The sequence below is a fragment of the Natrix helvetica genome (genome assembly GCF_964273705.1).
Source record: "Natrix helvetica genome assembly, chromosome: 1".
Taxonomy (NCBI): Eukaryota; Metazoa; Chordata; class Lepidosauria; order Squamata; family Natricidae; genus Natrix; species Natrix helvetica.
This window is the reverse complement of record NC_138548.1, coordinates 203,854,499-203,870,618: the sequence shown is the minus strand read 5'-3', so window position 1 is coordinate 203,870,618 and position 16,120 is coordinate 203,854,499. Positions and strand designations below refer to the sequence as shown.

General features: G+C 45.3%; 2 protein-coding genes across 2 annotated transcripts in view; both read left to right on the top strand.

The window, feature by feature from the left end:
• The window catches only part of NDUFB11 (NADH:ubiquinone oxidoreductase subunit B11), a 58,467-nt gene extending 54,744 nt beyond the window's left edge, over positions 1–3,723 (top strand). The window contains exon 3 of the mRNA XM_081936415.1: positions 3,537–3,723. Within this exon, the coding sequence (XP_081792541.1) occupies positions 3,537–3,666 (130 nt within the window). The 3' untranslated portion in view covers positions 3,667–3,723. The remainder of the gene's footprint in view (positions 1–3,536) is intronic.
• An 8,229-nt stretch (positions 3,724–11,952) lies between these two features.
• The window catches only part of LOC309385153 (caM kinase-like vesicle-associated protein), a 34,737-nt gene continuing 30,569 nt past the window's right edge, over positions 11,953–16,120 (top strand). Inside the window, exon 1 of the mRNA XM_081939276.1 lies at positions 11,953–12,080. The gene's annotated coding sequence lies outside the window, so the exon portion shown is untranslated. The remainder of the gene's footprint in view (positions 12,081–16,120) is intronic.

Genomic DNA, 16,120 nt, shown 5'->3' with positions numbered 1-16,120 from the left:
GGTTTCTTCTTCAAAGGCTCCAGGGATGAATCACCCACAACTTCTGGTGGCAAGCCATTCCACTGGTTAATTGTTCTCATTGTTAGGAATGTTCTCCTTGGTTCTAGTTTGCTTCTGTCGTTGATTAGTTTCCATCCATTCTTTTGCCTTCCGGTGCTTTGGAAAATAGGTTGACCCCTTCTTCTTTGTGCCAGCCCCTCTATCGGAACACTGCTATCATATCACCCCTAATCCTTCTTTTTCACTTTTAAAAAATAAAAATAAAAAGTTCAACTTATTTTCACATGGACCGACATGCCAGACATAACGTAGAGCAAGTATGCCATACACCAGTAAAGAGATTTCTGCCAGTGGCTTGGTATCTACAGTCATCTTGCTGGGGAACCTGAGCCAGTCGAGCTGGGGAATCCTCTGAGGAAAGTGATTTAGCAAAGCTGGGTGGGTAATGGAGCTCTGGCGCAGAAGAGGATTTTACTGCAGAAAGGGGATGTATTAAAGCTGGAGCTGGAGGAAAAGGTAGAAAGGTAGCAGAAGCAGGCAGGGGTCCTTCGTCTTTATGACATGAATCCCATTGTCTATTTGCTGGTTGCCTGAGAAGAGGGGAAAGCCTGCAACGACTGGAATTAGACATTTCTCCAGGGCTGGGCTTCAAAGATTTTAGCAAGGGGTTCTCTGCCCGGTTGCTGGGTGGGGGTAGTTATGGTGGGCATGGCCTAGTCAGCCTTCTGCACCATGTGTGGGTCATTTTTGCCCTCCCCAGACTCCGGAGGTTTTCCTTGAGCCTCCATGAGGGCAGAAACGGCCTCCCCAGACTCTGGAGGCCAGACAACGGCCCATTTCCAGCCTTCTCAAACTTCAAGTAGGCCAGTTTTCCGCCCTCCCCAAGTCTTCGCGCGCGCCTTGCACTTACCTGCATCCAAAACAGGCCATGTGGGGACAATTGGAAGGGGCAGGGCCAGTCAGGAGTGGGATTTGGGAGTTCTCCAAACTCCACAGAATCTTAGCTAGAGGTTCTCCCGAACCCCTCTGAACCCCCAGCAGCCCACCCCTGCTGACTTCTCCCATGCGGGATCATATCCTGCCCCATACATCCCTGCGACCAATTCGCTCTCACAGAGAGGGACTTCTCCGGGTGCCGTCCACTAAGCAATGCCAGAGGGCGGTGCCGAGGGGTAGGGCCTTCTCTGTGATGGGCCCAGCCCTCTGGAATGACCTCTCCCCCGACATTAGGACAGCTACCGATCTCCGCTCCTTCCGCACAAAACTCAAGACCCACCTGTTCCAACTAGCCAGCCTGGCCTGAATTATAACTATATTTTCTAATCCCCCTGGATAATTTTTAAATTTTAAGTTAAGTTTGACTTTGGGTATTTTAATTGTTTTTAATTGCATTATCTTGTTCTTAACTAATTGATTATTTATTTATTATGTATTGTACAATGTTTTTTGTATATCTCCTTCTCGTTATTTATTTGTTGTGTAATGAATTGTACGCCGCCCCGAGTCCCTTGGTGGAGAGGGAGCAGCCTATAAATTGGATTAATAATAAAAAAATAAAAAAATAAATGACAAGGTTTTGAGCCATGTGGCAGTTGGACCAACCAGTTAATTCTTTGTAGACTGAATTAACTGGTGAATTATGTGTAGGATTTGTGCATCTGTATCCTCAAGAAGAGTTTTGTTGTTGGGGTTATGAAAGGCGTTGAGAAAGAAAATGGATGGACCCTGGCTCAGTGTTTGCTTTCCTGTAGTAGAATAGTGTGATATCCAAAAGAGAAAAATGTAAAGCATCCTCTCTCCGCCTCTCGGTTTGGAGTTGCTTAACTTCCTGCTTTTCCATCTGAAGACGAGAAGGAAGCAGCAGGCGTTTGTAAACTAGGCCAGGCCCCGTTACTGCTTTCTAATTCATGAAAGCAGATGGCTGGCTCTTTAGATTTTAGATTTATGTAATATATACATACAAATCGTGTGGCTCAAATTAGCCACTTGGGCATCTCATGTCAGACTCGCTCCCTCTGGTTGGACTGATTAAGTTCAAGCAGGAAACTCAAGGATCAAGTGATCTGGAACAATCCAAATACGGAATGGAAAATGTTTGGACAGATGGAATTAATGAAAATCCAACATGAGATCTCCCTTCCACTTGTGATTTTTGATCTTTCTGTGGGTCGCCCTTCCCCAAATCCCACAAACTGGAACAGACTAGAACTGTGCAAAAAAAGGGGGAAAAAAAGGAGATTGTGTCTTCATTCCCGCCAGCTAAGCAGCAGGTTGATGACTTCTTGACGAAGCACTAATTAAGGCAAGCAGCTTTGCGCTTCATTTCGGCACAGTGTAATTAATGCTGTGGCTTTGATTGGGTTCATACTCTTAACTTCGTCTGCTGATGGCGTGTCAAAGATGCTACGGACAAAACAGCTGGGAGTGCTGCTGAAAAGCACTGCTTAGAGCCTGCCTGCGTAAGAGAGAGCACGGGAAAAGTCAGTCCTCGGGAAGTGGTGGGACTTGGATGGGTCAAGATGAATGCTACGTGGTCTTTGTGTTCCTTTCAAGAGCCTTTATATCTTTTTGATCTGAGGACATGAGCACACTTGGCTTCAGTCTAGTCAAGCTAAATTCTACATCCCGGGCAGTTTTAGTTGAATCAATTTTATTTCAAGTTCTCAGAGTCATGAAAGGTCTTCACTTTGAGGAATGGATTTCTTCACATGGCTTGCCAATTCCATTCTTTTTGGGAAATTCGAATGCTGTTTTTCCACTACTCTAGGGAAAGATAAAGGTTCCCCTTGCAGATATGTGTTAGTTGTTCCTGACTCTAGGGGGCGGTGCTCATCTCCGTTTTAAAGCCAAAGAGCCAGCGCTATCTGAAGACGTTCTCCGTGGTCATGTGGCTGGCATGACTAAACGCCGAAGGCACACGGAACGCTGTCACCTTCTCTCCAAAATGGTCCCTATTTTTCTACTTGCATTTTTACATGCTTTCGAACTGCTAGGTTGGCAGAAGCTGGGATAAGTAAAGGGAGCTCACTCCATTACATGGTGCTAGGGATTCGAACCACCGAACTGCTGATCTTTCTGATCAACAAGCTCAGCGTCTTAGACACTGAGCCACTGTGTCCCTATCTGCTACTCTAGTTTTCCTTTTTCCAAAGAAACACAAATGCTATAATTCCTCCCTGTCTTAACCATAACAACAAAAACACTGATTCCCGTTAAAGCACACAGCTTGAGCAAATGATGTAATAAGCACATTTGCATCAGTATGAAATAAAGAACATTTCTGTAACAAAATGCCTCTTTTATTTTAGAAACGTTCTAGCTTATCCTGTGTATTACCCAATATATATATATATATATATCCTGTTTCGCTGCTCACCAAGGCAGATTAACACCTACCAGTTCTTGTTGCTGTTCTCCCCTGGAGTAGGATCAAAGGCCCGCTTGAATGCAACATCTACATAACTGCTTCTTCATGATGACACATAATGACACTTCTCTAGAATTCACTCAGAACTTCTTTCTGTTTTCCCCTGTAGGAATCTTCATTGGGCTCGCCGGGAAGCTGAACGAAGAGTTAAGGAGCGAGCTGAACAAGGGCTTCCCATCCTTTCCCCTTATTACTATGACCCTAGCAAGATTGTGCTGCCTCCTGAAGAAGAAGAATGATCACTTTAATGTTTCCTTGTGTGTTGAGAATAAACCTCTTAAGATATATACATCCTGGCCGCCAGCCTTCTGTTATTTCTCTGTGTGTGTGTGTGTGTGTCTGTGTCTGTCTGTCTGTCTCTCTCTCTCTCTGCCTCCCCCCCCCTCTTGAGCAAAAGTGAATTAGCTACTTGGTCTTCTTACTGTGTGGAGCAGGCCAGACATGGTTCCCTGGGGAGGAGGAGGTGTTCAGTTTTTTTGCTCGTATGTAGCTACTTTTAGTACTAGGTATCAATATCCTACCTGCAGTGCTGGGGCAGGGACTGCATGCATGAGGCCTTCCGGGGTGAGAAAAGAAATTGAGCCATAAGGCTGGCAGGTGCTGAATATTTCCAACAGATTCCAGGCCTGAAAAAGGATGTAAACACCAGAGGAGAGTAAGAGATTTCTTTAGTCATTTCCCTTGAAAATGTTCCTGTTGTATTTATGTTTTAAAAATCAAGGGTGCTGTCATTCCCACCTTATATTGCTCTTCCATCAGTTCTATTTTTAAGGTTGACTTTGAATAAGGAGCCCTGAGAATTCTAGCTATATTTTCTTTGGGGGGGGGGGATAATGAAGGGATTCTTGCCAGGCTTCTTAAAGCTATTGAGAATCTAGTCAAATTTGGCTGCACCATCCCATCCCTGGCATAATTGTACCCTGAGCAGATGGCTCTGCCTGGTGCCTTGCAGTGTAGCTAAATATATATATATATTTCTGCCTACGGTGCTTACCTCGTAGCCAGCCGATCCGGCATGAACATATTACTGGCAAGGAGCCTGGAATCTAGTTCTCCGGGGTCCTGGCATTGTACCTTTTCCCTCATGTTGGAATTTGATAAATACTGCTTATTGGCCACACAAGGATGAAGGCATTGTGCACAGTTATTGGTACTGCCATCAGATTACTCCTCTGGCAGGGCTATTAGGCCTTTAAGGAGCATGTTAAGCAGAAATCCAACAGCCGTGCTGTTATATCACTTGCATTCTGTTGTTTCTGTTGTGGTTTTTTTTTTTTTTTTTGCCTGCTGCACATGTTTTTGGAAACAAAAAGAGCCTGGTTATGGAAGGGGAGGTGCAATGAAAAGGACAGCTCCTTTTTAGGCACAGGAGAGTAAGAGATTTCTTTAGTCATTTCCCTTGAAAATGTTCCTGTTGTATTTATGTTTTAAAAATCAAGGGTGCTGTCATTCCCACCTTATATTGCTCTTCCATCAGTTCTATTTTAAAGGTTAACTTTGAATAAGGAGCCCTGTGTCCATTTTGGGACATGCTGTTGATGCTGACGATACTTGAAATACAACTCCATTGACACACACACACACACACACACACACACACACACACACACACACACACCCCTGCTGCCCCTACATAGCTGGATGCTGGTACTCAAGGCTTCTCAAGGGATTACCCTGAAAAAAGTCAGGCCATTCTGTGCACAGCTTCTGTATGGTGAGAACCAGGCAAAAGATTCTGTATCACACCAAATTTTATTCAGAGCTGTAGCAGTCAATGCAAAGGAGAGGCAGAGTGATTTAGGAGCTAAAGGAATGGACGATATGGGGATGCTCAGATTCTGGTCTATCCTCACCAATGGAAGCTCACTGGCAGTTTAGGCCAGTCACTCTCTGCCCTATCTTTGTTGTTGTGAGGAAGAATAAGAATGTTGCACATACCTCCTCCATTTCCTGACTGAAAGGTAGGAATGCAGACGTACAAGACACCTTTGAGGTGCAATTCTATTTCCCCTTTTTTTTGCCAGTACAGCCTTTGTGTTAGTGTGTGTAGGGGGGAAAATATCATTTTTGCCACAATTTGTCTGGCTGTATAACTTGAGTGGTGCGGAGGCCTAGAGGTGGAGCTCTCGCCTCACAATCAGGCTGTAAGTTCGATCCTAGGTAGAGGCAGATATTTCTCTCTCTGGGAATATATCTTCTGAAAAAAAACTCCGCATTGATGACGGGAAGGGCATCTGGCCAGTAAACACCCAGCTCCATTCAGATGCCCAGACTCAACCCCACAAAGAATTATGGGGTTGTTAAAAGAGGATGATGTTGTTGATGATGTGTGTGGCTATATAACTTCTTTTGTCATCCTAGCTGGGCCTTCCTTTAATGCTGGGGTGTCAAACCACGGACCAGATGCATCACATGCAGGCCACGTCCACCACAGCTCCATGAAGGGGAAAAAGCATTGCGATACGTCACGTGACAGCAACATGGCATGGCGAGTTTGACACCCACCCGTGCTTTAATGTAAAGGAAGAAAGAGAGCCTTTTGGTATGCACTATCTACCCCCACTCCCTGTTTTTTTATTTTATTGAAGAGGTGAAACAAAAAAGAATAAAAAAAGCAAGGCTTTTGTATCGTTCACAGAATTGAAATACAGGTACTCCTCAATTTACAACCCTTTATTTGGGATAATTTGAAGTTGTGACAGCACTGGAAAAAAATGGCACGACCTATCCTTGTACTTACAACTATAGGGCTAATTGGTAATTAGGGTGCATTTACAACCGTTGCGTGTAATTTGTGACCTTCCCAACTGGCTTCCCGCAATCAAAATCAATGGGAAAATCCAAATTCACTTAATGACTGTGCAATTCGTTTAACAGTGATGGCCAAAACATTCAGTACCTCGGTAACAGAAGTTCCATTCTCAATCGTGATGATAAGTATACCTATAAGTAGCTGAAGTCGAAAAGGAGCACAATTATTTGATGGTTTAGATGGGCAGGGTGACCCCATAACTTTTATTCCTCCCCGCTCACGCTATTGGAGAAAACTCAGGATGATAACAGAAGGCCGGTTATCATATATTAATCAGATCATGAGGACTCCTGCACCTATCATTTCTAACCACGCTAACTGGAGCTGAGGGAAGTTACCATCAACTTCTTTTTTTCTGTTCCTGAATTTCTTGTGTATTCTGCTTAAGCCTCTCTTTTAGAATACAGACGAGGCCAATTTCAGACACTGGGGGCTGCTTCAGAAAAGAGTGTTGGAAATAAGGGGAAACAAAACATTGGATAATTTTCCGCCAGCTGTTTCTATAAACCTAGCCTCCTCCGCCAGCTGCTTTTCAAAACGAAAGGAGAAGAAACACCAACTTTTTGCCTCTTACTTGTGGGAACAGTAGTTGCAGCCACTCATCAAGCTTTACAGGTGGTCCTCGATGTACGACCACGACTGTGCCCAAACATTCGGTTGTTAAGCGAGACAGTTGAGTTTTGCCTGATTTTACAACCTTTCTTGCCATAGTCGTTAAGTGAATTGATGCAGTTGTTAAGTTAGTAACACGGTTGTTAAGTGAATTTGGCTTCTCCAGTAACTTTGCTTGTCAGAAGGTTACATACCATATCATATCCCAGGATGCTGTGACCGTCGCAAATATGATTTGTTTGCCAAGCATCTGAATTCTGTTCAATTGATCAAGGGGATGTTGCGACTGTGGCTAAGTCTGAAAAAAATAGTCCTGTTTTTCAATGCCGTTGTAATTTTGAACCGTCACTAAGCGAACTGTTATAAGTTGAGGACTACCTGTTGGTTGCACCCACATGTCCTGCTTTAATCCAGAATCAGTGACTGGGTTACTTTTGACTTATCAGGTAGTGTGAGCAGTTCTTGCGTAAAGTGTGGAATCTGACTTGCTTAAGCCTATCTTAGTGAGAACGTGTGAACGATCCCTCTGCTTGTTTCCCCGTGCACACGCTCACAGCTTTCCTTGTGTATTGTCTTCTCCATAGCAGCCTGAGAGAGGGTTGCTCTGCAGATCTTTCCATGCCTAGAAGAACGGTCTCCCTTGAGTTGTGCAACTCAGGTTTAGAGCAAGAACCAGAAACTGTTGGTCTGGTGGAGGGAGGGAGAAGAAACTGCATCTCAAAAAGCAGCTATGACTCACATGTATTCTTGTGTGAAATGCACGCACACACACACACATGCGCGGGCTTCACAAGCAGGCAGCCGTGGGAGTGCAGCAGGCAATGCTTTGGGAACTCTGCCTTCTCCTTGTCTTTGCCCCACCTCTTCCCTCCTTAAAATGAGCACAAAGGGTTCCCTCCCCCCTCTCCATTCCTGCCCTGCCGTGTGTGCTTCAATCCTCTTTTTCTCCCCTCTCAGTTGTGGCTGGTACCCAAGCATCCTAACTCCTCACCTTCTTAGCTTTTTCACCAGGTTTTGCTACACTCTCTCTGGGAATAGCAGTTCCTAATTCAGGCACAGCTGTTCCCATTCAGCAAATGGTGCTAATCTCCATTCACAGCCAAGGCAGAGCTGTGATATCATCTTGCCAACATGTTGAAGCTTTGTAGACGGCTGCACTGCTAGGCCTGCCCCAACGGTGGCTGCGTTCCTTTCGATGTGTGGCAGACAGACATATGGAGGTTGTGAGTTAAATCTAGGGACGGGGGGAGGGGGGAGGGAGGTGGAATCAAGGGAGATAATAAAAGCTAACACGGTCTGGGGTTCACAGAAATGATTGTGTTCCCTATTAACATATGCCTTGGTTGTGTGCGAGAGGGTTTCCCGAAGAAGTGAGAAGGCTCAAAACACTTGCGGATGGTGTAAATGAAAATGAGAAAGTTTAAAGCCACTCACATTAGGCCAATGTTTGGGTTTAAATCGTAATCTGTAGTCATGGGAGATTGAATCAATGTATTCACTGTGCCAGGATTCTCAACATTTTGAGCCAATGGGCACAATTTTTTTAAAGAATCTTCTGCAGATGCTATGGCTACCATGAATAAGGGTGCTTGCCCATTAGAAAAATGGCTACTGGAGTAGGAGTGGCATAGTCAGTCTCAGAACAAGAATGCTGGGAAGAGTTTGGAGGACTCAAAAAAGAGGCTCATGGGACATGATGCCCCGTTATCTCTCCTCTGGGACTCCAAGAAACCTCTGCATCATCATCTGCCTTTCTTCAAGGTCTCCTTCCTATCCATGTTGTCCTGGCAATATTTTGATAGTCTAAAACGACAAGTTGCTTGGTTTCTATGACATTGTCCCACAGTTGAGATGGCATACTTTGAGAAATCATGTAAACTGCCTCAATGTCAAAAGGGGGAGAGAATGCAGAAAATAAAGAATAAAAACTAGCACTGGTGATGTTACCTAGTTTGGGTAATTAAACATCTCAAGAAAACAACCCAGCTCCAAGAGCACCAAGGACTCCTCATTTCAACCTTGAGCTACAAATATTCTCCTTTATTGGGGGCCCTCAATGAAGAATATGATTGCAAAAGAAGTTTCCTAGCCGTCAATTAAGTTGACCAGAAAAATGGCCTGCCATTAGGTTTCTAATAAACTTTTTTCAATTACAGCTCTAGTAGCTAGATGAAAACTTAGTCATTCTGACCTCTTTTTTTAATGCCTCATTCTTTGAATCTTTGTGTTATTTTTGTTAATGTTCCAACCAAAACCTGGCAATTGCCAGATAAATTACTCTAATAATCTTTTTTATATAGGTATCCAAACCTTAAGGAGTTTGAGATATAGCTTAGGGAAGAAGCTTACCCCAAACCCTGAAGTACTTTGGCAGTCCTCTACATCTCGGCGAAGGAGATGCATTGCAGATGTTTTGGATCACAATTCCCATCATATTCCATTCAACAATGGCCAACAGAATTTGACTTCATGTTGCAAAGACCTGGTATAATCTAACAAATGGGGCCATGTTTCAACCTGCTCTTGGCTAAATTTATATACGTGTATGGTTTACTTGGCTTTGTAACATGAATTCCATCCACTGCAGGTTGCACCATAAATCAGGATTAATCAGGTGGTAGCATCAAACGGTCCATGTCTGAACTTGGAACTGAGGCAGAGTTGGGCCAGGATGCTACTTGGCAAAAGACTGCAGAGTTGGAAAGTTTGAAATCTCTCAGAAAATATTTGAACCACATGCTGTTAAAGGTGCGTATGCTTGTGCTTCCATGGTCACCCTATATGTGCTAATGTGTGGATTTCATGGGGTTTATATACGGTGGAGAATCAAATCGGGGAAAAAAGTCTGAAAATGTTCAAATTGCAGAAGAAGCAATACCAAATATTCATCAGACGAAGAACATTTAACAATTTCGCTTTCTGCTGGCAATGAACAGATCTTCCTTTTCTTAATGGACAGAGAAACGTTCTTATTGTTCAGGTGAGAGTGAGAATTGTGCAACTTCTCCATTCTTCCTGCCTCTTGGGCTGCAGTCAATTCAAAACCTTTACCGCATGATGTGACTGAATTTACAAAGTGATGGGTCTTATTAACTGGAATGCCCTGTTGATCAGGAAAAAAAGAATCACTTTTGAAGCGCGCGAGCGCACACAAAGAGAGAGGGAGAGACTGTCTTGCTGCCTTTCAATTGGCGCTTAAGCTTCAGAAATCAGCTCTAGCTTTTCCTAATACAGAGATGAGTGTCAGCCACTAATGGCTGCAAAGCTGTGCAGCTTGTATGGACAGACGAGAGGGAGCTGCTTGAAGTTTAAGGTGTGAGTCTATTTCCATCTGTCTGCAGTGAGTGAAGGCAGGTTACCTCTCAGCCACTTATCCCCATTTTGTTTAGAAACAAATAGGATGACATAGAAATAGAAGGCAAAAATAAACTAAGCTTTTTTGGGGGGGGGGGAGCTTTAAAGCAAAAGTGACCTGATCCTTTGGGGGCCTATGGCTAATAGTCTGACTCCCAAACATACCCCCTCCACCTCCACCTCCAGGGATCTCTGCTCTCATTAGCGCTCAGCTACATATCTCTGAACTCCCCATCTGTGTCGCGCCACCCCACCCTTAACACAGAGCATGCTCCTTCTCTTTCGGAAGAAACTGGTTGGATGTGCAGAACACCATGAGTTGCACAGCTCACCTCACTTATACATAGGGTGAGATAGGGGCACCCGACACAACCGCGACAACAGACTTCGGGCGAGGTATATTCAGCTCCCTGTGTGCTCAGAATTATATCTCCAAATATTCAGCTTTTGGAGAGAAAAAAATGCCCTGTTCTTGTTTACACAATGTCACGAAGGAGTAAACGCTTGGATGCACCCAGCTAGGATGCGTTTGATTGCTTATGCGAAGTTAGGTGATGGCAACCAACCCTGGGGAGGCCAGCTAGTGAATGATTTAGAAACCCGTTTTTCCGTATTCCCCCTTTTTTCCCCTCATGTGGGCATCTCACGTTTCAACCCAGGACCTGGTCCAGTCATCCTGTACCTCATTCTCCATCAACAATCCTTGATCCAATCATTTTTATATTGTGCCATTCTATTCTTGGATGTATCTGACTCCCCCCCTCCCTTTTTTTTTTTTTTTTGGTTCCCGTAAAGAGGAGCCGGAAGACCGTGAATTTCTGTTCTTTTTAGCTGGGTTGTTGCTGAAGGGCTAACCCCCCCCCTCCTCAGGAAAAGTGAATGCAATCCAAGGCTCCAGCCATCCTGTAAAACAAATGCCTACATGCATTTTGCCTGCGCACCCCACGCCACGCCGTAGCCGCGCTTCTAATCTGTAGAAAAGCTGCTTTTGTTTCTCGTGTCCGGGGATTAAACCCTGGACCGACCACAAATCTTGGACTCGCCCCTGAAAAGAAGACGTCGAAAGAAAGCTGGAGCCCAGAGGAGGCTCCCTTGGAACTTGCCCGTAGTTGCGACTCCCAGGCCCATCTTCTGAAGTAAAGGCAAAGAGCCTCCCCAAGACCCGCCGGGACAACAGGCCGCCGTGTGTGCGGGGGTTACGCGCGCGTCTACCCACGCCCCGTTTCCTCAGGGAAACCCACACACGGCTGCCCGCACTCCAACTTCTCAAGCCCCCCCTCACCACCATCCCCCGCCGAAGAGACCCCTTGTGCCCATCGATCACCCCTCCCCCGGCAAGGAGCAAAGTGGCACCTGCTTGCAAGGCCATGCTGCTCGGCGGGGAGTCTCTTCCCACACACGCAACTCCTCACCAGCCAAGGGCGGGGAGAAGCCGAGCGAAAGCGCGCCGCGCAGGTGAGGCTCCGGGGCAGCGCGTCTCTAGGAGCCCCTCCAGGTAGCCGGGAGTGGGAAGGCCAGCCCTTGCCTCGGGGGGGAAAAAAAGACACGCTCGCCCGCCGTGGCCAAGATCTGCCCTGCATACACGCCCCTCTTCCAACCCCCCCCCCCAGCCTCAGCTCTCCTTCTCCGCGTGTCTCTGGGTCTCTCTTCGCTCCGTCCCCCTCCCAGCTGCCGCTCCCTCCCGCTCCTGCCTTCCGCTACTTGGGCTCTTTGCCAGCGCAGGCAGCGCTCAGACTCTGCCAGGAAGCGCAGAGGCGGGCAACTCCGTGCCATGGCTGAGCCATCCCGAACGGCCGATCCTCTGCCCCGCGGCAAGCAGTAACGTAGCCAGCCCGCCAGCCCCAAGTGGGGGAGGGACGCCCAGCTCCACCCCAGGTAGGACGGGGAAACCAAAACGGGGAGGCGGCTGGATCTTTGGGCCGAGGCTGGGGAGTGGGATTCACAATTGGCTAGGCAGGCGGACGATGGGGGGATAAGGCGGGGGTACCGGAGCATCCAATCGAAGAAAGAAGTGGGGTGGATGCTCATCTTGAAGAGGGAGGAGGGCGTGTGTTGCTTGATGGACAACGGCTGAGTGTAATTATTTTCTTGACACTGGATGGTCAGAAAGTTTAGAAGCATCTTTAGGACAAGGGGACAGAATAGGACCATGTTTGGGGAAAGCTGGGGTGATCAAGAGCAGCTGTGAGTATATATTCCTGTGTGTGTGTGTGTGTGTGTGTGTGTGTGTGTGTGTGTGTATAAGAGAGCATTAAATAAAAGAGGCCGGGAGCACTATTCCACATAAAATAAATTTACTTTGCAGGCACTCGCAGGCAGTGATACTTCCCTTTGGGCATCAGATGCATTGGGGCTAAAGGGTTTTGAAGAAGCTTCTATCTGGATATCCATCTCATTTACCAAAGCAGGGACACTATAAACGGACTACTCTGCACATATTCACAGGATTGGTGTTATGTGGACCATATGCCTATGTTTAAGCATACCCATAAGATCACGAATGTGAAAGGCATCCATTTATTCATGGATGTCTGCAACAGTGCGTTCATATGTGCTCATTCGTGCGTAATAGGCTCCTGTTAGATTGCCCTGCTATTAGTTGGTGTCTTTGGACCTTGATGTGTGTGCTTTGTGCTTTCACAGCTATAGGGGCAACTTCCTTGAGATTCTGTCTGCACAGAAAATCACTGACTTTCTTTTCACTGCGAATTGCCAAATGACCATCTCTGGAATAGATTGTCTCTGCAGGGGTCCCTGCAGAGACACTGTCACAAAAGGGAATTGTGGCTTCAGACACAAGGTTGGGACCTTTTGGAGATATGGGCAATGGATTTGGCATCTAAGAATAGCCAATCCTCATAATTGTGGAAAATACGCTTTTGGGAGACCCTTAATTGATCTCTTTAACACTCCTTGTCTATTCCTCTTATCAAGAATACCCTTTCTCCATCTTTCTCTGCAGCCCATGACTTTTTTTGAGTTGCTTTTTCCACATTCTCCTCCCCATTGTATTCTTTTACAATGTTTTACAAGGTGAAAGATTTGATTGTCTGGAGAACTACGGAGAGTGTTTGATACTCAGTTGATGCTCAGCGGATTTGTGTTGTGCCTAAATAACATCTGATTCATTCATTCAAAGAGCATTTTGTGCGTTTTGTGTATATCACACAATCTACAAACTGGAGCTGGCAGAATATGAGGTTTGAGGATGCCAGAGGCTAATAGGTCTCCTTTCCCTATCCTTCTATTGTCTAAAAAAATCCCCCCCTGGACTGAAATCTCAGTCGGGATTAAAGGGAAAACTTTCCTGGTAATCCCAGTGTTGAAGAATGCCGAAAAGTTATAGAAATATTATAAGACAATGCCTTGTTGACAATGTGTCAGCAATGACGTTCAAACTCTGGGTGTATATGCAAGTATCTGAGCGAAAAAGTCTGTCCTGTTTATATGTGCTGCATAATTAGAAGTTATAAATTCAGGGACTAAAATAACACAGCTTCAGAAAGAGGCTGAAGTAAAATGGAAATACTCTGGAATACATAAGATTTCCCTGCTTTTCTCCTCAAACAAAGGCATATACTATTTCCTGTGAGAGCCAAAGATTTAATCCAATTGGCAACCAATTCAGAGCAGGAAAATAAACAGCATTGCCTATCATTATTAATGCATGGCATTTGCTTGCCATGGCCCCAGCCTGCGCGGGTGATCTCTCCATGGCTAGGGAAACTGCTGCCAGAAGCAACATGCCACCGAATCCCAGGTGCTGGAAAACACCAATGTGAAGAGACTTTTTGTTTGTCCTTCTTATAGCTTTGCCAGAAGCAGTTGAGTAGAGGATAGGGTGCTTGGGCTAGTTGGAATGGGATCATGGTCTGATGTAGCAGTGTTTTTATTACTGTAGAACGTGCCTTATATTCAGCCCTGTTCTTAGGTCCACCATGAGCCATTTAAGAAAGTGTTAATCTCAGGCAAGGAAAGACTTCCTTCTTATGGGCATACAATCTGGGGATGCTTCTTTGGAGAGATTTAATTCCGGTGGCCTTCACTGTGTCTGCAAGGATTGGACCAACCCCTGCAGATCACTTCATTGAAATTAAGGGTAGTCAAAAGAGGTGCCGCTCATTTGTACAGGAACAAACCATTAGCCTAGCTCCCAGCTCTGTTTGATCTTGGACATGTCCCTGGTCCTTCATACAGTGGGTTGTGTTTGTTCTCTCTCTTGCAGAGAGCGCAATGGACATAGACTCGGAGTTGAGTAAGTAAGCTGTGAGCCCATTAATGCTCCTGCCAGCTTGAGCTATGTTGCCATTCTAAGTGAAAATATATTTCATTTTACCTCCTTTCCCTTCTCCCACCCCTTCCCAACCTTCTATATATCATGTTTCCTCTTCAGTGGGGGTGGAAAGAGTGTTTTGGGAGACGTTGCACTAACCCCACCAGGTCAAATATTTTCCTAGTTGCATCCACATCTGTTCAGCTGCAACAAAGAGACATGTTTTATTCAAGGCTCAGCAAGCAGAGGCCTGTGGTCAGAAAAAAATAGATGGGATGGATGGGAAGGTAAAATAGTCAGGCTCACATAGTTGTGAGGTGGTTCGTTTGGTTTTGATGTAGTGTATGCTCCAGTTTACGGTTTAAAGAGTTAATTAAAGCCAAGCAACTGTAGCTTATGACATACACTGTAGGACAACAGCACAAATTGTAGTTGTGATACTCCCACGGTGGTTCTCCCACTTCCTACCATCACCCCATCCTGATTTGATCTCCCAGCTAATCGGAGGACCACTGGGATTCTCCTTGTCCAAAGGACCAACCTCTTTGATCTGCTGGGATGAGCTGGGATGTGTTTCGCCTTGGCAAATTCCTGCTCAGCAGCAACTTGCACATTTTGTATGCTGTGTTTGAATTTGCCCTTGTGACAATCTTGTCCGGCTAAGGGGAAAAAAAGCAAAAAGCTGGCTGTCAATTGCCCTGGTAGAGCTGCGTTCGCACTTCAGTAGTGAGTGCATTTCTTTTTAAGTGGAAAGGTCAATCGCAAGGCTGTGTCTGGGCCCCAAAATATGCATCCCGCGTAGCTTTGCTGGATTCTGGTGCGAGATAAATAAATGTGAGAATAAGTAAAAAGTACAGTAAATAGAAACTCTTCCATACAGGGAGGGATTTTTGGATTGCTGGCCAGAATTGGGAGGGACGGTGAGTGAGGGAGAGTTATTAGACTCAGCCTTAGTGTGTGGATTCATTAAATAGTCCTGTTTCTTAAAATATTGGGACTGTTTATCTGTTCTCACATATCATTTGGCCCCAACCCGAGCATCCTTTTTTAGCTCCTCCAAGGAAATGCTTTTCAACATATTCACACTTCTTGAGGCCAAACAGGGGTAAAATAATAAATGTAGAGACAGTTGAATGTATGTGTGAATCAGGGAACTGGATGATGCAAGGACTCATCCATAGAGTCAGAAAAGCTGCAGACATAAAAAAATTGACTTGCATAAATGGCTGCCTGCCACCCTGAATCACTCGGGGATCACAGAATGTGTTTAGTTTATTTCTGGGACAGTTTTTCTCCTATCACAACCTTTCCTTTGAATGCAGACGAGTTTAGCCACCAGCACCTACCGCACCCATTTGAGCCAGCTTCCATGGGTTTTTACTCGTTGCCTTTCCCATAATTTGCCATGAGTACCAATGCTTGTAAGTGGGGTTAACAGGGTTAACGGGATTAACAAATAAAGAACAGACAAGAAGGATTTCCAAGATTTTCATGGGATTCACTTCTCTGCTGGACTGAAATCAAAAGGGTTATTTGAAAATAACATAAAATCAGTTATAATAAACAAGGTGATAGTGATTGTTAGTAGCACCAGTAGACATTAAAAATCACTTTGGAAAGTAGCGCTTTATATATATACTAC